At 37.6% G+C, this 25,111-nt stretch overlaps 1 protein-coding gene across 2 annotated transcripts in view; it reads left to right on the forward strand.

Annotated features, from left to right (window-relative positions):
- Positions 1-25,111, forward strand: part of LOC131153034 (coiled-coil domain-containing protein SCD2-like) — a 75,112-nt gene that overhangs the window by 19,126 nt on the left and 30,875 nt on the right. For both annotated transcript variants that reach the window (XM_058105052.1, XM_058105053.1), the window contains exons 7-11: positions 2,681-2,730; positions 2,812-2,839; positions 4,877-4,951; positions 5,062-5,172; positions 5,260-5,320. In XM_058105052.1, coding sequence (XP_057961035.1) covers positions 2,681-2,730; positions 2,812-2,839; positions 4,877-4,951; positions 5,062-5,172; positions 5,260-5,320 — 325 coding nt within the window. The remainder of the gene's footprint in view (positions 1-2,680; positions 2,731-2,811; positions 2,840-4,876; positions 4,952-5,061; positions 5,173-5,259; positions 5,321-25,111) is intronic.

The following is a 25,111-nucleotide window of genomic DNA, read 5'->3' on the forward strand; positions in this document are numbered from 1 at the left end:
GATAAAACCTACATGTCACTGAAAATGGGGATGACTTAATAAAATTGAAATGTGCCTAACCTGAAAGTCAAGTTACAGCCACAATTTGGGTTCTTTTACTTATGAGTGATTTTTTTTTTATAATAAAAGTAGATATGTTAGGAAAGAACATGTACAATCATAGTGAGGATACTAATCCTCAAGAAGAAAAGGGGAAAACAAAAGAAAAAAAATAAAAAAAGAAGAAAAAATAAAATTAAAAATTAAAAACAATACAAAAATAAAAACTGCTAAAATCAGCCAAGGAAACCCCTTTTAACCCCTTCCCATCATAGTGCACTGAACATTTCAAATTAGCTAATTCCCTCTGACCCTTCTTCACCTTAGATTGGCCACTGTCAAGTCTATTCATTTCCTGCTTGATCAGACAACATGAGGTCCAAGTCATCCAACAAACTCTGAGTTTCAAAGTCCTTCCCTGAAAATTCTTGAATTGGAGTAGGCAGAGTTCCATCCTTTAACTTATGTTCTTCTAATTCATGAGTGATGTTACAACAGAAGTAAGCTATAGCACTAATGTTAGCCTGTTTCCATGAGCTGTTGCCACAACAAGAAGGCTTTTGATGATCTGCATCTTGTACACGAAATTAATGTAGTTGCTGATACCAAAGCCAAATTAAGAATGAGATAGCAACAAAAAGTAGTTCTTTTGAGGCTAAGAATGCTGGAAATGTGCAGGATGTTCAACAAGCTCAAGGGAAATCTGAAAATGTGAGACAAAAAGAATTTGCTGATCATTGTTGCAAGTTCAGAAAGGGTCAAGTCAGCACTTGGGCTGTGAATTGCAGTGACGGAGATGAGTTCCTGATAGGGAAAATATGTAGAATGATTGCCATTAAAAAGGCAATTGAGGTGCAGAAATTAAAGCCTTGACCACTGGAACTCTTGGATAGGCATATGTGGAGTGATGCTGAAATGTGTGAACCTTTAAATATGGCAACTTGTACAGCAGCGAGTTTCTTCGAACAATGGTGCTCTGCACCAGTGAAGTGTACTTAATATAATATTTATTACTTCTCGTTATCTAAGTATCATTATTAGGGTCTAGTCAAATATTTCATTTCCTAAGTCCAGTTTCTTTTCAGAGTTCATTAATAAGGTTTTTAAGTCCAGAGAAGTTAGGAACAGACTGAACAGTTGAGTCAAGAATAGTCATTTCCCTTAGTACATTTAATTTGAAAGGCTGTCGTGTGCTTATATTTATGTTAGTTCAGATACTGAAGAGGCAGTACAGAATTTTCCCTTTCCATTTGGTTTTCAGTTCTGATATGTTCATAATTTCTTGAGGTCTGGATGTAGGTTGAGGATATACCTAGTACTCTAGTAGGCCCTTCCAAGCTCTCCACTGCTGCATTTCTGCATGAGAGGATTTCTTTGCTACTAAGTATTGATGCAACTAGTCCTACTTTTCAGATTTCTAATTTGGCGAACCTTACAGTCTATTTCCTCCTTACACGCTGCATCACCTCCCTAGGTCCAAAGCCCCACTTCTGCAGATAAAATATGAATGAGTCCCCCAAATCCATGGAGCCCAAACAGGAAACCTCATTTGCCCTGAAATTTCATGAGGTTCAGCGTCATTGCTGTAACCATGAAATCCCATCAACTGTTGCAGCAGTAATCATCTCTCACTCAAACTCTCAAAGTCCTCATCCTCCTCCCAAAGCACCTTAGAAGCTGGAAAACTAGTCCCACTGTCCCTCATCGACACTGCCCTGCTCTTATCTTAAATCTCTTCCCCCATAGCTTCCCTTGCCTCAATAGAACCCCCACTTGGGTCAACCTGTGCAGGACCTCTGAATCCCCTCAACTTCAACAATTCTCCTCCGCTCCCACCCCTCCCCCCCCCAATGCGCAGAATTGCCCATTGCCAAATCTCCTCTTTCCGTCACCCACCGGGATGTCTCAAATTTTACTAGTTTGATTCCCATACAGGTCTCGAATCTTCAATACACAGTATCGCATGGCCCTCTAAAGGCTTATCCTTGTCAACCTCCATTCAAAAGTCTCCAGCCATCGCCATTGTTGCTTGTGACATGTTATTGAGGAGACTATGGTAGTTCAGATATCACATGATCTACAATGGCTGTGAAAACATTACAAGCATCAACGTTGATTCAATCCACTATGAGCTACATTCTTAACCATTCTCCCAGATGTCAAGGTTGTGTGAGGGTGCTGGTCATCATGGGCCTGTTTTGTGCCCTGAGTTCACTGTTGATTAATTGGCATTCGAGGCCAAACTTTTCAGAGGTGGGGTAGTATGATGGGGAGAGAGATGTCATCATGGAGCAATAGGCCTTCCCAGAAGCCTTATACTCCACTTCAGAAGCAATTAAGATTTTGATTTTATAATATATTTGATTTTTCTTTTGGTTTCTGTTTAGTAATTAGGCTCTTTAGAATTTAGAAAAGTAATTTTTCTATAATGTTTCGTAAAACCCTTTTGAAGGTGGCTTTGATTTTGAAAGAATGGAATTGTTTGATTTGGAATTGGGGTTTTGTACCTGTGTGTGTGTGCCTTCTGGCATTGGGTAGTTTGGTTACTTACTTAAAGTTCAGTCAAATCCCAAATTATGATGGCAGTGGTAACATTGAAATGGTTTCCTTATTTACTTGTTATATGATTTCATTTTTGTAGGTTGCTACTCTTGGAGAAGGTGTATCCTTAGAAGCACGCCTCTTAAGCAGGTAACATTTGGGGTTTAAAATGTAACTATTGTGTCACAATGCCTTCTATTATGCTAATTTCTGCTTTTGCTTTCTCTTCAGAAAGGAGGCAGCACTGCAGCAAAGGGAGGTTTGTACCACTGGCATATTAACATTGCTCCTATGCTGATATTGTACTCAACCATGCATATCTATATATGAGCAAACATTCATGTTATTTAATTTAAAATTTTGCACCAATGGATAGAAGTCATATAGGCACCCTTATGTGCTGGTTCATTCTGCTAGTTTTTTTGCATCTATATGGGTGGATCAAGGCATGGATATATGCAATGGTTTATGTATATATTTCAATTAGAGAGGTTTTGATCTGCACACTTGGTGCCCTACCAGAGGGAGCCTAGCTGTGGTTTCAATCTTTTTTCTTTCCTTTTTATTCCACTTGCAGATTTTGACATTTTTTTTTTAATTTCTTGGATGATTTTTTTGTATGCTAGTTTGTGAATTTTGTCTTTTGAAGCTGCATAGAAACGAACTGGTGCTGTATGTTCATTGCACATTGGCAAATGAAGGGGATATGTGTTTTTTAGGAGTACTTTTTTTCCAAGGGTAAAATAGCCTCTTTTATATGGTGGATCAGATTCAATATGTGGAATTTTTATAACTTGGTACTTCACCAGGTAATGTCTACATGTTGTCTTGTTATATAACAAGAAGATTCTAGACCTTCTCTTTCTCTGTGCCCATTTGATCTTGTGAAGTTTAACTTTTATCAGCATCATTTAGCTAGTAATTATGGTGACATCTGCCTTTGGTGAGTGTGAGATGCATGCTATATTGCTATATCCCTAAATATGTTTCTTAATGCTTGAAGGTACATCATTCATATTTTATAAGGGAGGCCAATTTCTGTTAGGTAAGCCAATTTTAGCAGCTCTGTGTAACCAATCTGTTATGCAATATTGTGAGTCAAGGAACTGAAGAAGCTTTAATTGTATGACCTTATTCTGAAAGTTTGGCTTGTCAAAACATTAGAACTACCTTCTCCAAAACTTCAAAGTACTCATTACTTTGCTTTTAGATGGAGTGACCAATGCTCCTCTGGTTAAGGTTATTTATCACTAGAAAATATACAGAAGTTACTGGATGATTGAAGCAGAAATTACTGATCACAAGACAAACAAGTGGGTTCTTTGAGGGTCTGCAGGCATGCTTCTGCGCCTAAACAAGTGACCTCTTGGAATGATACCAATGACTGGGATGCTTATGATGTTTGTTCAGGAGCATGTCGGTTTCTGTGCCAAAATAAATGTTCAATAGAAAGATTGTAGCATTTAAATGACAATAGATAAGCTGATATGGTGATAGAAGTCCATGAAAAACTGCTTTAGTACCAAGAAGCTGCTACAGGATCAGTATTAGGTGGGAAGTAGAACCATGAAAACATTTTAATTTCAGCACGGACAGTGTGTAAATTCAATCAAGACGCCAATTATCCTGTACATTTATTTTATATGACTGGTTATTTTTTATTTTTTTTTTTCTGCCATGTTACTGTTGGGGCCCGCCTCTCATATAATAAAAGGAGAGTGAGGCTGCACATGGTGGTCAGATATGGCAGCAGGTTGCTTCAGCCACTTAAATAAATAATAAATCAAGGGGAGGCAAAGACTTGCTGGTGGTCAGATTCGGATGTGAGTTGGCACACACTCCAAGGAAGAAAGATGTGGTGATGTTTTTTTTTGCTGCAATGATCTCCTCCCTTTCTCCTATAAAGGGAGTACATCTCCTCCTTTGTAAAATTGATACACATACAAGTAAAGGGTGAGTGAGAGTGAGTGAAGACACATTAAGTGTGAGTGCACTGTGAGTGCGTGTTAAGGTGAGTGAGTTGAATGCGTTGTAATCCTCCTCCTCCTTCACTGTATACCCATATATATATATATATATAGTGAAGTCACTCCTCTCCCGTGGACGTTGGCTAAATAGGCCGAACCACGTAAATCTTGTGTGTTATTTGATCTTGGGTGTGATTCATATCCCAACAGTTACCTGTAGATGTGCTACAAAGCTCTGCATCTTAGATAACTTCATTATTTTTTTCACTGCGTGCTTTGAAATCTGTCAGATTATTATCTATTTTCATAGAGCCATTGTTTCACTGCAGGCTGCTCTTAGAGCTGTGGAAAAAACTCATGGTGGTAGAGGTAAAGATATTACGGCCCTTCAGATGGAAGCAGAGGTATTCAGATACTATATCTTGTATGTGTGGCTTCCACTTTTGTTCTTTCCCTTCTTTAGGCAGTTACAGTGATGCATGGTATAACTAACAGTTAGGCAACTCTAAATTAGTCTGCTCGAGATGAGGCAACATCTGCTTTGGAGCAGCTTCATGAAGCTGAATGTGAAATCAAATCGTTGAAGTCAGTGACCCAAAGACTGGTGCTGACTCAGGAAGAGATGGTTTGTATTCATTACACATCTAACCAATTGACATTTCTTTTTTTTACTTTTTTGTCGTGTTTATGTGATTTGCAGTTTTCATCTTAGGAAGAAGTTGTTCTGAAGAGGTGCTGGCTTGCTCGGTATTGGAGTTTGTGTGTACGGCATGGTAAAGTGATTTTAGTTCATTTGTCTTCTACAATATGGATTCTCATGCTATTTTTTGTTTCTCATTAAGCAATAACAATGAATTGTCAGGATGCTTGCCTTTAGTTTTTATAGTTACCCATGATCAAATTGAAGAAGTGACTGCCATAGTTTTCTAGAATCACTCTTTAACTCGTATCCTTTTTGGTTCAATACGGAAGCATTTGAGTGCATGAGCTTAAAGTCACAAAGAGAAATTTAGGCCCTATATTTCTAGAGGAGTAGTTGTGATGCAGAATAGATAGTCTTGTTAGATTGCATAAGAGGAGGAAAGTTTGGTCTGAAGGAAAATGCTCATGGTAGTTTATGAATAATCATTAGCTGTTTATTTTTGTGTATTGTTAATTATCTTATATGGGACTTTTACATAATTTTTTTTCCAAAGTAACCCGAGGATTAGCAGCTCTAATGTTTTGTTTATAATTATATTTGAATCTTGGAGTATCTTGTCTGTTCATGGGTATCCTTGCAAGTGTATGCATTTATCTCCTCTCTTTTTCTATCTCTCCTTCTCTCCTTTTCTCTCTCTCTCTGCGTGTATGCTGTCAAGTGTCAAGTTTATCTCCAAGTTTGATCTTCTTAAGCTAGTTTTAGCAAATTAGTGAGCCTTAGAATTTCCAAAGGAATATATCGTGATCAGGTTGTTAGTTGTTTGAAATAATGATCCATGCTGGAGCTTCTAATGACAGTCAACGACAAGCTGAAACATGAGTTATTTGCAGTATTTTTTCACACAATAGAACTTCTTGTCTGGAAAGAGACAAAAGGAGGCAGGAAGAGATGGAAACACGAATGGAGTAAACTAACAGCCTTGTCTTCTGGTCCTTGTCTTGCCAAGAATACAACTCAGCTTTCTCATTGTCAAATATTTTGTGAATGGCCGAATGAATTGGCCGTGAGTTCTGTTTATTATATGTAGACTTTACAAGAATGCTATACATGGAAAGTAAATAAGGTCTAGCATGATTCTAGCCCTATACAAGTAAACTATAATCTGTCAAGCCCTATACATATAAACTAAATATATGCTAACTGTACAAAATAATGAATTGAAATATAAGGAAATAAATGTAGGCTGAAGTAAGGAAAGAAATTTTTGCTTTGCTGTTTTCTGTTCCATTGACAGCCCCCCTCAAATTGATGCGGGTTGATCAACATGCATCAATTTGCTACTTAGGAAGCAATGTCGATGATGAGTGAGAGCCTTGGTGAAGATATCCGCAATTTGTAATTCAGTGGAAATGTGTGGAAAAGTGATAACACGAGCTTCAAATTCTTTACGGATAGAGTGATAATCGACTTCAATATGCTTCGTGCGCTCATGATAGATAGGATTGGCCGTGATCCTGATAGCACTCATATTATTGGCATGTAAAGATGTAGGATCGGTCTTTGAAAAATCTAGCTTAGCAAGCAGGCCTCGAAGCCAAATAATTTCAGAACAAGCAAGGGACATCACCCGGTATTCAGATTCCGTCGATGGCTTAGAAACTCTGTCTTGCTTCTTACTCTTCCGAGAGATCAATGCATCGCCTAAGAACACACACCAACTAGGTATGGAGCGACGTGTATCCGTACAACCAGCCCAATCAGCATCGCTATAAGCAGCAAGGCGAGTAGAATTGCCTGCAGGGAAGAATACACCATGGGCAGAAGTAACCTGAACATAGCGTATGATGCTACGAACAGCGACCAAATGAAGATGATGAGGAGTCTGAAGAAACTGGCTGACTTGCTATATAGCAAAAGAAATGTCTAGTCTAGTAATGGTGACATAGACAAAACTACTCATTAACTTCCGGTATAAACTGGGATCAGCAAGTAAATCACCCTCCTCTTTGCGAAGATTGACATTTAATTCCATGGGAGTATCAACAAAAGTACCCTTCTGAAGGCCAGCTGTGGCCACCAAGTCTCTAGCATACTTATGTTGATTGAGTGAAATACCTAAGGGACTACGATGCACCTTAAGACCAAGAAAATATGTGAGAGACCCAAGATCTTTCATATGAAAGGATTGTGAGAGATGAGTCTTGAACTAAGCAAGTAAAGCAGAATCGGAACTAGTAATCACAATATCATTGACATAAACCAAAAGAACAACAATACCCATGTTTGATTTCTGAAGAAACAATGAAGTGTCATACCTGCTCTACTGGAATGAAAATTGTAATAAAGTGGTGCGGAATTTATCAAACCAGGCCCTCAGAGCTTGTTTGAGACCATAAAGAGAACAATGAAGCTTACACACATGTGAAGTCGAAGAGGGAAACAAGCTCGGAGGTGGCTTCATATAAATACACTGTTTAAGATCCCCGTGAAGAAAAGCATTCTTGACATCCATCTAATGTAGTGGCTACTCACTGGAAGCAGCAATAGCCAGAATCGTACGAACAATAGTCATCTTATACACAGGAGCAAAGGTCTCTTCATAATTGACACCATATTCCTGATTATTCCCAAGTGCAACAAGGCGAGCTTTGTAACAATCCAAACTTCCATCAGATAGGACCTTGACTGAGTAAACCCATTTACAACCCAGAACAACAATGGTGGGAGGACAAGGCTCAATGTCCCAGGTGTGATTGGTCTCTAGAGTGGCAATTTCTTCCTGCATAGCTTGTTGCCAACAATCATGCTTGGCAGCATGTGACTAGGAAGTGGGAATATCTAAATTGTACAATGCAGCAGTAAGAGCTGAAACAAAGTTACTAGAACTTGAAGAGGGAAACCTATACCTGTCCGGGGGTATAGACACTCGAGAAGAGTGATGTACCAAAGGCTCTGGAGATGCTGCAACTGACTGAATCTAGAGCGTGGTAGGACCAAATATTGGATGAGGGACCGGAAGAGATTGTGGGTGGGGGCGCCGCATATACACAATACCTACTTTAAAACGAGAACTGACTGGATGAGGATCTGAGAACTCCTCAAAGGAGGGGAGAATCACAGTAGGAGAGGAGGGTACAGAGAGCACAGGAAAGAAATGTTGTTTTTCAAAGAAAATAACGTTCCTAGAAATGCGTGTACGATGTAATGTAGGATCATAGCAAACAAATCCCTTTTGACACACATTGTATCCCAAGAATGCACATTGAATAGATTCAACAAATAATTTTCGTCACTCATAAGGAGGTAAATAAACAAAACATGCACAACCAAAGGTACGGAGGTTATCATAACTAGGTTGTTTAGAAAATAAATAGTAATAGGGAGACTCCATGAGTTGGACTTGAGAAGGTAAACGATTAATCAAGTAAGTAGCAGTTTTCAGAGCCTCAACCCATAACAAGGATGGAATAGTGGATTCCAGCAAGATAGTACGTACCACATCTAGGAGATGATGTTTTTTTCCCTTCGGCTACTCCATTCTGTTGGGGAGTAGCGGGACATGAACATTGATGAATGATACCTTTAGAAGCCAAAAATGCCTGAAACTCAATAGACACATATTGACCCCCAGAATCCGTGCGTAGGTCTTCATAGAAGCAGAAAATTGATTGCCAACATGTGCTAAAAACTCAATAAAAGTACGAAAAACCTCAGATTTTGAGCGAAGAAAGTAGACCCAAGTCTGCTATAATCATCAATGAAAGTCACATAGTATTTAAATTTTTCATGTGAACTAACCGGGAAAGGTCCCCAAACATCACTATGGATAAGATCAAAGCACTGAGAAGCTCTACTAGCATACAAAGGGAAGGGAAGAGTTTTGCTTTTACCAAGTTTGCAAGAGACACACTCAAGATATAAAGAAGAACGTTCTTTAGTACCAAGTAAACTAGAGTTCAATACATGAGATAAGATTTGAGTATTGGGATGGCCTAAACGATGATGCCACACTATACTAAGATCTAAAACATTATTACAAGCAAAAGACTTAATAGAAGAAATTGGAGAACGTGCTGGAACAGGCAAAAGTAGTGGAAACAAGCGCCCCACTTTAGGTCCCTTTGCGATCGGCTCCCCGTTACCTGGCCTTGCACAACACAACTTGTAACGACCTGATTTTTCATGCCATTTTTTTTTTTAAACTATAAAATTTCACTACTCTAATACCTTCTAATATACACTCAAACCATCATCACGGACTAGATAGGGACCGTGGAATCAGAACACCATAACCTACCTAAGCAGCAAGAAGCAGAATACATACAACCATAACCATATATATACAATACCATAGTGTCAGAATATTTCCCAAAATATGCATACACAACCTTTCCCAAAATACCCTCATCTGGACCTAGTGACTACTCACAAATAACTTCCCAAAATACTCACCCTACAAACACGGCAGTACTGTAGTCCCCTCTATCTGTGAGCCTGATTTGCTCGCCTAACTGGATCACCTGAAAAATGTTAAGTCACTGGGATGAGACAACGCTTAGTAAGTCGAAATATGCTATTACTAGTGTGTGGCAGGTGAGTTTACATATTTATAAAACTGATTTGGGAATACCATAAATAATTGAGTTTGCGAAACACGTATAAGCATTTCAATATAGCTCATACCTATGTTGCTTAACATAAACTGTTTTTCTGAATTTTCTAAACATAATACTTCTAATATTCATAGGTAAATCTATGGTTTCTGTAAATTTGGATATATATATATATATATATATATAAAATAACTGAGAAAACTTCCCTAGATGGATAACTGAAAGTCATGATTTAACCCCTCATGACAGGGTTATGCAGCCCAAAGGCGGGACCTATCCTGGCTGGCCAATCAGGATTAAGTCAACTGAACTCCGAAGGTCAAATCGGCCTCCTTAACCCTAACTGACGGGGAGCCTGTCCACAACATAGGCACGATCGACTACTGAAATCCACATACTATCTGAGTTATGTGGTTGCACTCTGAACTGAATATAGCTACGGTACCGTACTCTACTGACTGAATCCGGTCCATCAGGGTCTAATACTATATATGTAACTAATGGTTCTATAATACTGTTTTTCCATGATTTTGAAATAACCATAACATTACAAAACTGACCTAAAAATATGAGTAGCTGACTGAATAATTAATGTCTGTATAACTGAATAACTGTCTAAATGTCTAAGTATCTGTGTGTTATGGTTCAGAAATCATGGTATTCCGAAATTGCTGAAAATATATATATTTCTATACAAATACTGTAAATCATATTTCTAAATATACTGTATAATTTCTATTTGTATATGTACTGAAATTTCATCATTTTATTATATATATTCCATAATATTTTATGCTAATATACTGTAAAATATGGTATTTGTAACTGCATAAATACTGTACTAATTTACTATAAGCTCATGCCACACGATTTAAATAAATAAATTCACATGCTCCAAAATCTGTATTATCTGCTATACAAATATTTTATAATCTGAATAATAATAATCTAGTAAAACATGTAATTTCTGCTAATAATCATAATAAAATTCCTAGCATAGCATATTTCCCTTACCTGATTATCTAAACACTAGCTGCTATTTACAATCCCACGTGTGCGGCCTTCATAATTTCAACATCCTAAAATAACAAACGTAATTTCCCAATCAAACAACTAAATTCACCTAAAAATTATCGCATGCATATTTCCCCAAATCCATATTCGAAATTTCCAAACTATTAACCATGTTATCATTTTACCTAGGTTCCTAAAATACCACTCTCTGGGGTCCTCACCCTTGCTTGCAGGGTCCCAAAACACCCTATTCCTGAAAATATAATACCCTAATTTTACTTCACAAAATTCCAGTATATTCACATATAATACAAAATCTAACCTCAAATGAACTGGGTAATACTGAAAATACTCAAATAATCCACTTACCCTGAAATTGGGATGGTGCACAAGTTGGCCTAACCAACAAATCACTCCAGCAAATTTGAAGAGAATCTTCCAAGGAGTGACATGGCAGCTTTAGATCGTTAAACCGACGAAGAACCAGGCCAGAAAACAAAAGAGAAGGCAGAGAGGACAAAGTTAGAGAGAGAGAGGGGCTGCATGAAATTTTTCTGCGCCGAAAATTCGATTTTGGCATACTTATATTCTTGGCTTCGTCGATGAGACAAATCACTTCGTCGACGAGGCCAAGAAGCAAGTTCGTCGACGAACACATTACCCTCGTCGATGAAATCCAAGGCCTGAAAACAGCTCTTAGTAATTTCTTGTCGACGAGACACGTCTCCACATCGACGATCCCAATAAGCCGGTTCGTTGACGAACGCTTTGCGTTCGTTGACGAGACCCTGCTACTTTCTTAAAACTTTCCTTTATTTCCTCTTTTCTTTTATTATTTAATTACCATAATTTTGTGGGTCTCTACACAACCATTACCAGAAAAATTAACAGCACAAATGTTATCAACTAATTGACCAACAGAAATAAGATTCGTGGAAAGCTAAGTAGCAGGAAACACATTAGTGAACTTAGAAGAGGCATCTCCGACAGCAGCTATTGGCAAAGAACTGTTGTTGGCAATCTGAATAACAGATTGACCAGCATAGGGCCGAACATGACACAATGTAGTGGAATTATTCATCATGTGATTAGAGCTTCCCGAGTCCACATACTAGAGATTAGTAGAATTGTTACCTTGGAGCCCCATTGCTGATAATGCCGAAATTAGCATTTGTTGCACCATTTCAGGTGTGCAGTAATTCGCTCGAGGAGGTGCAGGAGCAAAGAAGTCACTTGAAGAAGAGCCAGGGGCCGCAAAATTCACTGTGGGTGGGGTACACTAACAGAAGTCTTGAATGCTTGGGCCGGATGATTCTGCGGGCGGATACGACATTCTTTGATAATGTGACCCTTCTTCTTGCAATAAGAGCAGAATTTCTTGGAAAAATTAGAAGTGATATGTCCAATTCTTTGTAGCAAAAACATTGCAAAGCTCTAGAATGCGTAGGCAGTCCTCGTCGTTAAGCAACATAAGCCACATGGACAGACCCAGAACTACCATGAGATTGTGCCAGAGTAACTTGAGTACTAAGTCATTGTTCTTCACGAAGTAACTCACCAAAACAAACATCCAGAGAAGGAAAAAGAGAGCGATTTAGCATAAACGAGCGAACAGATTCATACTTGGGGCAGAGTTTCATAAGAAACTGATCACGATGACTAGTCCCGTGAAGACATTGAATAATGGGAAGAGAAGCCAAAGGAACGTCTGCAGTAACTAGATCAGAATTTTCATTCCAAAGAGTTAGAAACCCCGAATAATAGTCTTGGATGGAACGATTGTCATGTTGAAACATGGCAATTGCATGCTCTAATTGAAAACGACCGGCACCATTATCTTGATGATATACTATTTTTAAATAAGTCCACTTGGGTTGAGTGGTGCGATAAAGTCGCAAGTTGGGGACAATATGTGGCTCAACCGAGCCAAGAGCCAAGACATAATCTGAGCATCAAGCATAGCCCATGAAGGACAAGTTGTGGACTCCTTGGATTTATCAAGATTGGGTGCACAATCTGTGCCATCAATATGACCCCAAAGATCTTTTGCCTTTAGGAAAAGTTCAAACTGAAAAGCCCACGTAGAATAATTGTTCCCCGTAAACTTGGCACACATAGGTGCGGAGTCCATGCTAAATAATGGAGAAAATCAAGAAGCCCAAAACAATAGATTGTGCTGAAAGAAACAGACCACCATAAAATCTAGAAGCCCAAAATAAACAACACAGGTGCAAATAAAAACTAAGAACAACCTCCCTGCACTAAAAAAAATTAAATCTTGAACCAAAAAAAATGCACTAACAATTAAATCTTGAACCAAAAACCTGCTGTGCCAAGAAGATAAGTGTCAGAAAAATCTAGAAGCCCAAAATAAACAACACAGGTGCAAATAAAAACTAAGAACAACCTCCCTGCACTAAAAAAAATTAAATCTTGAACCAAAAAAAATGCACTAACAATTAAATCTTGAACCAAAAACCTGCTGTGCCAAGAAGATAAGTGTCAGAAACAGCAATAGAAAGTTGTTGCCTACTTGTCGAGAGTCACAAACAGCAACAGAAACTAGAGAAATAAGTGGGAAACCAGAAACTTGCTGTGCCTGCTTGCCGAAAGTCACAAGTCTGCTTGCCAAGAGTCACAAACAGCAATAGAAACTAGAGAAATAAGTGGCAAACTAGAAACCTGCTGTGCCTGCTTGCTGAAAGTCATAAACAGCAATAGAAAACTATTGCCTACTTGCCGAGAATCACAAGGACATAAACTGGAGGAATAAATGGCAACCCAGAAACCTGCTGTGCCGACAATCACACAGACACAGAAGTACCGAAAGAACAGAGAAAAAATCTGGAAGAGAAAACAAAGCCACAACAGCCACAAAACTGAGAAGACAAAAAATCAAAGGGGAAAAAAAACCTAGCAGTCGGCTGGCTCTGATACCATGTCAAATATTCTGTGAATGGCCGAAAGAATATGCCTTGAGTTCTGTATATTATATATAGACTTTACAAGAATGCTATACATGGAAAGTAAATAAGGTCTAGCATGATTCTAGCCCTATACAAGTAAACTATAATCTGTCAAGCCCTATACATGTAAACTAAATATATGCTAATTGTACAAAATAATGAATTGAAATATAAGGAAAATAAATGTGGGATGAAGTAAGGAAAGAAATCTTTTGCTTTGCTGTTTGCTATTCCGTTGATACTCATTTCATCCATGCTTATTTTATGGATACATGGTCACAGGTACAGGTGGTGTATTTATGTGGCCCACAATGTGTGGCTTTTTATTACAAGATGAACCGTTGAATTGCTCCCCTTTACAGTGATATAGGCAATAAGAGGATCAAGAAAGAGAAAAAGCAAGAGTTCTAGGATATCTCCAGATTCTGTTATTTTTTCGATGCAGAATTGTAATATTCTAGTATTTTTGTGAATTTGTTATTTAGCAGTTTTAGGAATCGTAGTGTACCCTGTGCGGAAATTATATGGGTTGGTAATTGGATCCTACTAAAAAATGTGAGTTATTTGACTTATTGAATGCATGTGTGCCTAGAATGATTTCTCTCTTCCTTATATCTTTTAAGTGCTCCTTCATCATCATCATCTTCTTCTTCTTTTGGATGCTGCTCATGCTGCACTGTTCATAATTCTTTGACAACTTTTTCCCCCTCTCTTCAACCCTTATCATCATTTCATCCTTCTACCTAATAAAAGCTCCAGAATTCGAGATTCCGAGTATATTTCCTTGCCTTTTGCCACCATAAAAAGATAAAACCATAACCCTAGCAATTAGATTTGAGCATTGAGTTGTGTGTCCTGCCTTGATGATTAGGCAGGTGCAAACATAAAAAAGGCCAACAGGCTTGGCTCGAACTATCCTGACAAATTTTAAGGCTGGTTGTGATTTTAATTAACATTAAAAAATTATAGCCTAGCTTGAAAAACATGTATATATTTATGTATATATGTATGCATATCTGTTTCTATTAGAGGTTATTTATGTTTTTTAGTATTATTATTAAGTGTGTTAGTATGTTAATTGGTGAGAGTTAGTAAGGGTATTATTGTCATTAAAATGTATTTACTTTGTATTATAAATAGAGGGAGAGACCTATCTTCAAGTTAGGTCATTCATTTTAATCAAATCTCAACATGGTATCCGAGCATGATCCAACCTAAACCCTATTCCCCTAAACCATTGCCAGAAAACACCATTCCTATTGCTATCCTTCCCTGATCGGTCTCCTCCTCACATTATTTCACAAAACCAACTATACACCCATAAATAGACCCCCCGGAAGCCTAACCCCACAAAACCCCATTGCTGGAGGAGCCCTCACATGCTAGCCAAATGCCGACAATGCCAACCCCATGAGCCAGTGCGTGAGTGAATTTCTGGCTACTTTTTTATTTTTCTTTTTTCCCCCCCTCTGTCATGTTCTAATTCCTTCACTAGACAATATTATCAAGCTGGTAGGCCTGTTTTTTGCTAAAAAGTTCATCCTTTTTTAACCATGCACTCAAGGTATTCTGTTAATCTCTGTTTAGGGTTTGTGAGGGCTTCTTTGTGGGATTTTTGGAGTAGTGGCGTTTAGATGTTCAGTTGTAAGGTTGTGGCAGTGCTATATCCGTCGGTGAGTGGTTTACCTCATCTATGGTTGTGTCGGTGCTTCACATAGTTTGTGATTGTCCCAATTAGTTTTGATTGTTCTTCTTGTTTGACATTGGTGTGGTTGCTGATTTGTGATGTTGGGATAAAATCTATGAATCCCAAAAACTTGTTTCCTACATCGTTGACACAAATAATGACTCAAAATTTGGATAGAAAGAACTATGTTCAACGGTCTAAAGTTGTTCGGGTTTATTTAGTAGGATTAGGAAAACCTGACCGCTTGCTCCAATCTAATCCCTCTGATGAGAAGAGAAAATATGTGAGTCCAAGAAGATGCTTTGATTGTTTCCCTTTTATGGAATTCGATGGAGCCATAGATTGCATGGATGTGTATGCATGTAGATACGTGCAAGGAGATTTGTGATTATGTCAAACTTCTATACTCTAGAAATATTACGCGTATGTATGATTTATCTCAGGAGTACTTTCAGTTACAACAAAGAGATAGGAGTATTGCATATTATTTTGGAGAGATGAAGCATATTCATGTGGATCTTAAGGTCATGCAACCTATAGCTGCCAATATTTGTGAGATGCAGAAGTAGAAGGAGCAGATGACAGTTCTTTGTGTTCTAGTTGAGGCAGTTAGGTCCCAGATACTTAGTAATGTCGAGCTGCCATCATTTGCTGATATTTATTTTTGTGCCCTTTGTGCCTCCTTTAGCACGCATTCTCTTGCTCTTGTATCTAGCTCTGAGAGGACAACCTTTTCTACATAGGGTGATTCTAGTTTTCAACCAAACAATTGCAAAAGTTATCGAGGTGGTTCGAGTGGTCGTAGTGGTAGAGATGGACGAGGTAAAGGTACTCCTCACAAGTGCACTCATTGTGGATAGAATAATCATACTATTGAGCAGTGTTAGGATATTCACGGTAGACCCTCATGTGTTGCCAACGCAGCCACCACTGACTTCACACCTTTGGGGTAGCCAATGCAGCCACCACGGACTCCTCACCTTTGGGGCTGAGTGGGGGGCAAGGTATTGTATCCATGTCAAAGGAAGAGTATTCCTAGTTTCAGGAGTATCAAGCGTCACAACAAGCTTCTCTTCCCATTGCATCTCTTGCCTAAACAAGTAATCACACAGTATGCGTATCATCCAGTACTTCTTGTCCTAGTCGTTGGGTCATAGACTCCACTGCCACTAATCATATCATAGGTATACATAACTTCTTCTCCACTCTTCAATATCCTTCAAATTTACCTTATGTTACTTATGTTGATAGATCCACCACTGCAATCAAAGGAATTGGAACTATAAATTTGACTTTTTTATTTCTTTTCCTTTGGTTTTATATATTCCCAAATTTCTTTTCAATCTTATGTCTGTTAGAAAAATTAATTGATCCATGAATTGTTCAGTGACATTCTTTGTTGATTCTGAGGTCATTTAGGATTTGAAATCGAGGAAGATGATTGGCGATGGGTGTGAAGCTAGTGGACTCTATCACTTTAAGCCACTATCTCCTTCTACTGCCTGCACTCTTCTGCCACACCTTTTCAAATTCATTGCCGCCTTCGTCATCCTTCATTGGAAAAGTTAAAATTTTATGTTCCTTGTTTGAGTTCTGTGTCTTGTCTCGATTGCGAGTCTTGTCAGTTGGGAAAGCACCATCGTGTTCCTTTAGTTTCCCGAGTCAATAAATGGGCTACAAGCCTTTTTATGTTAGTTCATTATGATGTTTGGGGTCCTAGTAGGGTTGTGTCCAAGTTGGGTTTCTATTATATTGTAACCCTTTGTGGATGATTATTCAAGAATGACTTGCTTATAATTATAAAAGATCGTTTTGAGTTATTTCGTGTATTTTGTGCCTTTTGTTATGAAATACAGACTCATTTTTTTTTTTTCTAGTTTGAATACTTTGAAGTGATAGTGCTAGAGTATTTCAGTGCACAACTCACTACTTATATGACTCTAATATTGTCCAACAATCATCCTGTCTCCACACTCCTCAACAAAATGGGGTTGGAGAGAGAAAAAATAGACATCTTCTTGAAATCACTTGCACCTTGCTTTATCAAATGCATGTACCTAAAGTGTTTTGGAGTGATGTTGTACTTATTGCACGTTATCTAATCAAAAGAATGCCATCATCTATTCTTAGTGGAAAATTCTCTACTCCATTCTCTTTCCTAATTCACCTTTATTTTCCCCCCCCTTGTATATTTGCCTATGTCCTTTGTTCATCATCTAACTCCTGGGGTGGATAAGTTGGATCCTCATGCTATAAAATGTGCCTTTCTGGGCTACTCACTCAAAAGGGATACCATTGTTATAGTCCTGTGTTGCATTGCTTTGTTTTTGCTGATGTTACCTTCTTTGAGACTACACCTAGTCACTGAGTGATTTTGAGCTCAATAAGTCTCTTTCTTTGCCTAATCTTCCAGATTCTACTTTGTTGTCCTTGCCCACCAACCATTTGAGTCTCCATGTAGTTCGAGTCCTTCTCATAATCTTGATCATCCTAATTTGCAGGTGTATTCACGGTGTCGGCTCCAAGGAAGAGAGTTCCCTCTAGCTTCTACTTCCATGCCTCTGGTTTCCTTGTCTAATGTTCATATTCCCATGATGTTGATCCTCTTATTGCTGCTTGGAAAGGTAAACACACATGTACTCAACATCCCATTTCCAACTATGTTTGTTATGACTCCTTATCATCCTCCTATTATTGTTTTGTTACTGCTTTATCATCTACTATCCTTCCTAAATCTGTTTTGGAAGCCTTAGCCCATTATGGGTGGAGGGATGCTATGGTTGAAGAGATGAATGCTTTACATGACAATGGTACTTGGGACTTGGTACCTTTTCCTCTTAACAAGTTTGTGGTTAGTTTTCATTGGGTTTACACTGTGGAAGTTAACCCTGATTGTTTTGTGGCTCGTCTAAAGGTCCATCTTGTTGCTAAGGGATACACTTAGGTGTATGGTTTGGATTATTCTGATACTTTTTCTCCGGTTGCCAAACTTGCATCAGTACATCTGTTCTTCTCCTTGGCTACTACTTGTCATTGGCCTTTGCATCAGTTAGATGTGAAAAATGTCTTCTTGCATGGTAACCTTGAGGAGGAGGTTTATAGGGAGTAATCACCTGGGTTTGTTGCTAATGGAGAGTTGGGCTCAGTGTGTCAGCTCAAGAAGGCTCTATATGGTTTAAAACAGTCTCCAAGAGCATGAATTGGTCGTTTTAGTGCTATAGTGCTTGAGTTTGGTCTTTGACGGCGTGTTGTGGATCATTTCGTGTTTTATTGTCATACTTCATTGGGCAGGATCCTTCTTGTTGTTTGTGTGGATGATATTGTTATTACTGGTGATGATGATAAAGGTATTTAGAGTCTCAATCTTTTTCTATAGACTAAGATTCAAACCAAAGATTTGGGACCGTTGAAATACTTCTTGGATATAGACATATCTCGATCACATAGGGGAACTATTTTGTCACAGAGGAAGTGAGTTCTTATGTTCTTGATTTATTAGATAAAACTGGACTATTGGTATCTAAACCGGTTGACACACCTATGGATCCTAACAAGAAGTTAGTGCTAATATGGATGATTTGCTACCTAATCCTAGACAATACCGGAGACTTATTGGAGAATCGAATTATCTCATAGTCACTCATCCGGATATATCTCTTGCAACATTTTTTGTGAGTCAATTTCTACATTCTTCGATGATAAGTCATTGGGACACAGTAATTCACATCTTGAGATATCTCAAAGGTGCACCCGAGAGAGGTCTTTTATACCGTGATTAAGGTCACACTTATACCCATGGATACACAGATGCAGATTGGGTTGGCGCCTTCCAATAGGAGATCCACAACCGAGTATCTTGGTTGGTGGTACTTTGGTTTCTTGGAAGAGTAAGAAACAAACTGTGGTGGCAAAGTCAAGTGCTGGATCAGAAGCTCATTATTACCGCTTATGTGAAGTCGGATATGCGGCTTGCTGATTTGTTTACCGAAGCATTGGAGGGTGCTCGTGTTAAATTCATTTGTAACAATCTAGGAGCATATGACATTTATGCTCCAGCTCGAGGGTAAGTGTTAGAGGTTCTTAACATCGTCTTAGTATGTTAATTAGTGGGAGTTAGTAACGGTATTATTATCATTGTAATGTATTTAATTTGTATTATAAATAGAGATAGAGACTTATCTTCAAGTTAGGTCATTCATTTTAATCAAATCTTAACAGTTTCAATGTGCATGTATAATACATATATAAGTCTATAACTGAAATAACACAGACAATATAAATGTAATATTTTTATCAAAAAGTATAATATAAATATAATAAATTTTTTTTAGGTGTTAAACTATTTTAGCCAAGTCCATAATGGGATTCTAGGCCAATGGGTAGAACAATAAATATTTCCAAGACTACTTATTTTATTTTATTAACATATATACTCTATATCTCTTTATTAGGCCAGGACACACCCGCCAATCTTTTAGGTGGCTTGGAGCAGCCTTTGACCACGTCTTATTATAGGTTCACTTGGGCTTAGAATTGTCCAGATTCCGGGGCTTGGGCCAAATGTTGTAGTTCCCACATTCAATGTCAATGTACCTACATCTCTAGCAGGACATGGATATATCAACTAAGTACATAGCTTTTTTGATAACAAAAGAAGATGTATTTTTTTTTTTTATAACAAAAGAAGATTTCATTGATAGGTAAAGAATTTGCAAGAGGGAGAAGGAGATATCTCCCGAGACAAACTGAGACATTCTGAAACTGAACAAATAATGTCATGCCCCAAACCTGTAGGGTCTAAGGTGCGACTTCCTATAATAATTGCACAGTTGACGCAAAAAAAAAAATATAAATAGCGGAAGCAAATAAAACTTCATAAATTTTTATACCAAAGTGCTAGATAACTACCTTATAGGAGTATCTCCAACATCAAAATTAACATTCTTAGAAATTCCAAAACATAAAAGCATTTCCAGCTATACTATACTAGTATTTATTCTAAATTGCTCTCTCTAATCTTGCCCATGTGCTTGCTATGTCTGATTCTCAATACGCTCCTCAAAGCTATCTATAAGGCAGGAGAATAATTGGGTGAGATGACGAAAGATTATATCAATGTGTAGCTGTGATGAGCTTTACTGTGCCATAATTCTGCAATAGTTAACATTTAGTACTGTAGTTTGAAAACTGCATTTGTAAAAGTGTAACTGTTAGCTGTAAATTGTAACTGCTTTTTAAAAAAGTGAACTATAACTATAATACTTATATATATATTCATTCTCTAATACTTATTCTGTAAAACATCCCTTAGGCCTGTAAACTGTGGGCCATGTCCCTATGGCAACGTTGTGCGGTCCAAAGACTAGACTTAGCTGGCAGCCAACCAAACTAAGTCAAACTTTAACTGTAAATTGTAAGTGATATTTTACCTATTAAGTATTGGTCCGGAACCAGGTGTGCACTCGAGAGAATCTACAGCTCTAAAAACCACACTGTAGAACAGTGTGGGTGCACTCTGATCTCTGTAACTGTAAACTGTAAACTACAGTACCAAGCATTTGTAACTCTGTAATCTCTGAGCCATAAGAGTTTTTAAAACATACTAATATTTAAATCATGCAATAAAAATAGCATCATAAAAATATTATCATTGCTCATTATTTCATAAAACATGTAATGCACTTTAATAAAAATAAGCTCACACCACACGGTTTTTGTGCTAAAAATATTTATTTTCAATAGAACAACATAATTTTGTAAATTACCTGAGAGAATTAAAATATTTTCTTTAAAAATAAACTTGAGTATATTTTATAAAAAGCTGACATAATCAAACCCACTTACCTTGATCTCCTTGGGAATTGAAAACTTTCTAGTAAATCCTTAACCTATCACATGATAACCACAAAGCCATGACTTTGAAAATGAATTATAATTTCGCTTTGAACCCGCTCAAAGGTCTAATTCTAAATTCGATTGTATTTAATAAGCCGCTATTTAGAAAAATATGAGGCTTATCTCGAAATGATTTTTTTTTTTATGCTTAGAATTTAGAGACAAATTTTGTTTCCATACAACATTGTTTGGTCACTAAACTTGATTTTTTTTTTTAAATTGACTTTCAATTCTACTAACTGAACTGTGCATCCCAGAATTCAGCACTTACTTTGAAAAATCAAAAAGCCATCTTCTCAATCTTCAAAAATCACCATATTAAATCCATATGTTCCTATATACGTTATATATGAGCCTACCAAATTGCGTGGTCAGATTCGAAGTAGAAGTTATAAAATAAATTCGGAACCTAAGTCTGGTTGTAGCTCTAATAGCATACTGACAGCATACTAACTATAGTTTCAAAAAATCAAAAACCTTTTCAAATGACTTCAGAATATTTCAAAATTTAATCCTCAAAACTATTGATATATTAACTAGCAGCCCACTAAATTTCAAAATTTTTGGGCATACTCTCGGCTCCATAGAAATCCTCATCTTTTAGACATTAAATATTCTGGCAAGGTTCAAAATATAAATCTTGAAAGTTCTAAAGACCATACTAGGATAGCTCCAAAATTCAGAAATTGAACAACTAAGATAATGCTTATACCATAATAAAAATCAAAGTATACCATCAAAATTCGATTTAGAAACATACCTTGATTTAACCCGTTACGCTACAATTTCTCGGGACCCAAAATTTTAATCCTCAAAATTTTAGACTCTTATTTTCTCTCTTTCTCCTTCTCTCCCTCTTGCAATTTTCTACATATGGCACTCCTCTCCCCTTTATATAAAAATGTGCTAAGGCACATAAATAAGGGGATAAGGCACATTAATGAGGGCATAAGGCACATTGGTAAGGGAATATGGCGCATTAGTGAGGGATAAGACACATTGGTAAGGGGATAGGGCATATTGGTAAGGGGATAGGGCACATTAGTGAGGGGATAAGACACATTAGTAAGGGGATTAGGCACATTGGTAAGGGAATAGGGCACATTAATGAGGGGATAAAACACATTAGTGAGGGGATAAGGCACATTGGTAAGGGAATAGGGCACATTAATGAGGAGATAAGACATATAAGTGAGGGGATAAGGCACATTGGCAAGGGAATAGGGCACATTAATGAGGGGAAATGTGTCACCCATCCCTCAACCAAGGGACATGTCTCCTTATCATTTTTTTTTGTCAAAGCATGCAAGGTGACGTGTCCTCCACAAGTCTCCTTCCCAATTTATATATATGTATGTATATATATATATATATATATATATATATATATATTAATTTTTTTTCTTTGGGATCCTTACAAATAAAATACCTAAGAAAAGAGAGATTATCAAGTCAACGTGTTCCTCCAATCTCTTTTAAACTCCTGGAAGCTTGCCTCTTTATAAACTCCATAACCGACACACCACAGTGAGGCCAAGTACTTATTTTTTCCCAAACCAGCAACTGATTTAGTTTTTTTCTAGAAAATATCAGAGTATTATGTTCCATCCATAATCGCATAATACCACGAAAAAACCACACTTCCATAAATTTGCTCTATCCTTCCTTCTACCAAAGCCTATGAATAATATTTCTAAAAAATCTTCCACCAAAGGAGGTCAAACCCAAATTTCTCTCATAATGCCAAAAAGCATATTCCAAGGACCATTCAGGAAGCTATGGATCATCCAGACTGGAAGTTAGCAGTTCTTGAAGAGATGAATGCACTACAGAACAACAATACTTGAGAAATTGTTGATTTGCTGAAGGAAAAGAAAAATGTAGGTTGCAAGTGGGTATTTATAGTTAAATGCAAGGTTGGAGGAAATATAGAGAGATATAAGGCAAGACTCGTTGCAAAAGGGTTTACACAAACATACAGAATTGACTATCAAGAAACTTTTGCTCTAGTGGCCAAGATAAACTCAATCTGAGTGTTACTCTTCTTAGTTGTACATTCTAACTGGCCCTTACACCAGTTGGATGTAAAGAATGCCTTTTTAAATGGAGATATAAAGGATGAAGTGTCTATGGAATTACCACTAGGTTTTGAAGGTAATCTTGGCAAAGATAAGGTGTGTAAATTGAAAAAAAATTCATTGTATGGGCTCAAGAAATCTCTGAGAGCTTGGTTTGAACGCTTTGGGAAGGCTGTAAAGGGTCATGGTTATAGCCAAGGTCAAGTTGATCACACCATGTTCTATAAGCACTCAAGTGAAGGGAAGGTTGCTATTCTAATTGTCTATGTTGATGATATTATTTTGACAAGTAATGACGGCAAGGAACTTGAGAAATTAAAACAGATGCTTGCTAATGAATTTGAGATTAAGGACTTGGGTGACTTGAAGTATTTTCTCGGTATGGAATTTGCAAGGTCAAAAAAAGGTATTTTTGTTTCACAAAGAAAATATGTGCTTGACTTGCTTGGAGAAACAGGTTTACTAGGGTGTAAAGCAGCTGAGACACCTATAGAGCCTAATCTTAAACTACAACCTGCCAAGCCTGAGAAAGTAACCAATAGAGACCAGTACAAAAGATTGGTTAGAGCTTGGAAGGCTACTTTATCTATCACATACACGTCCTGACATAGACTTTGCTGACAGTATGGTAAGCCAATTCATGCACTCACCAGGGCCTGACCACTTTGAAGACCATAGAAATTTACAAGTTGAGGTATACACTGATGTAGATTGGGCTGGGAGTATAACCGATCAAAGATCAACGTCTGGTTATTGTGCCTTTGTTGGTGGAAATTCGGTTACATGGCAAAGCGAAAAACAAAATGTGGTAGCTAGGAGTACTACAGAGGCAGAATTTAGAGCAGTTGCTCATGGAGTTTGTGAAGTGTTGTGGATTAAAAAATTATTGGAAGAATTGAAAGTCACTAATCCGCTACCTATGAGATTGTATTGCGATAACAAATCTGCCATAGCCATTGCTCACAATCCAATGCTTCATGATAAAACAAAACATGTTGAGGTCAACAAGCATTTTATAAAGGAGAAGCTGGACAGTGGATTGATTTGTTTACCCTATATCTCTACTACTGAACAACTAGCAGATTTACTTACAAAAGGACTACCAAAGAAGCAATTTGAAAATTTGATCAGCAAGCTGGCTAAGGAAGACATCTTCAAACCAGCTTAAGGGGGAGTGTTGGAAAGTTTCAAAATTTATCCAGTCAACTCTCCTTGATTATAGGAGAAATTTTTGTAATTATGTAAATAATCTTAGGAGATATTCTAGGAGATTTGTTAGCAATTGCCATTCCTTCCTTTTTTTCTATTCTTTCCTTTATTATTCTTTCCTTTTAGATTATCCTTGTAGTCTATAAGACATTTAGATTGTACCTATTTTTACAATAATAAGAAATACTATTTCAATTCTTCTCCACTTCTAGAAAATGACTTTCTGCCTAAGGAGGAGCAGGAGTGCAGGACAGGTAGCTATGAAAAATTCCAAGTCTTAGACGAGGCAGCCCTTGGCACCAAGGTATTTCTTATTAATGCATGCTCTAGACTCGCTCAAACCTGGTCTGGCCTATGCTTAGCCATCCTAGTGACTTAAAAACCACGATCTTATTGCTGCTAGAGGATTACTGCGGCCTGTCTCCTCTTTGCTCCCTTCACACACACATGCATATTTAC

Source organism: Malania oleifera, chromosome 4 (genome assembly GCF_029873635.1).
Source record: "Malania oleifera isolate guangnan ecotype guangnan chromosome 4, ASM2987363v1, whole genome shotgun sequence".
Taxonomy (NCBI): Eukaryota; Viridiplantae; Streptophyta; class Magnoliopsida; order Santalales; family Ximeniaceae; genus Malania; species Malania oleifera.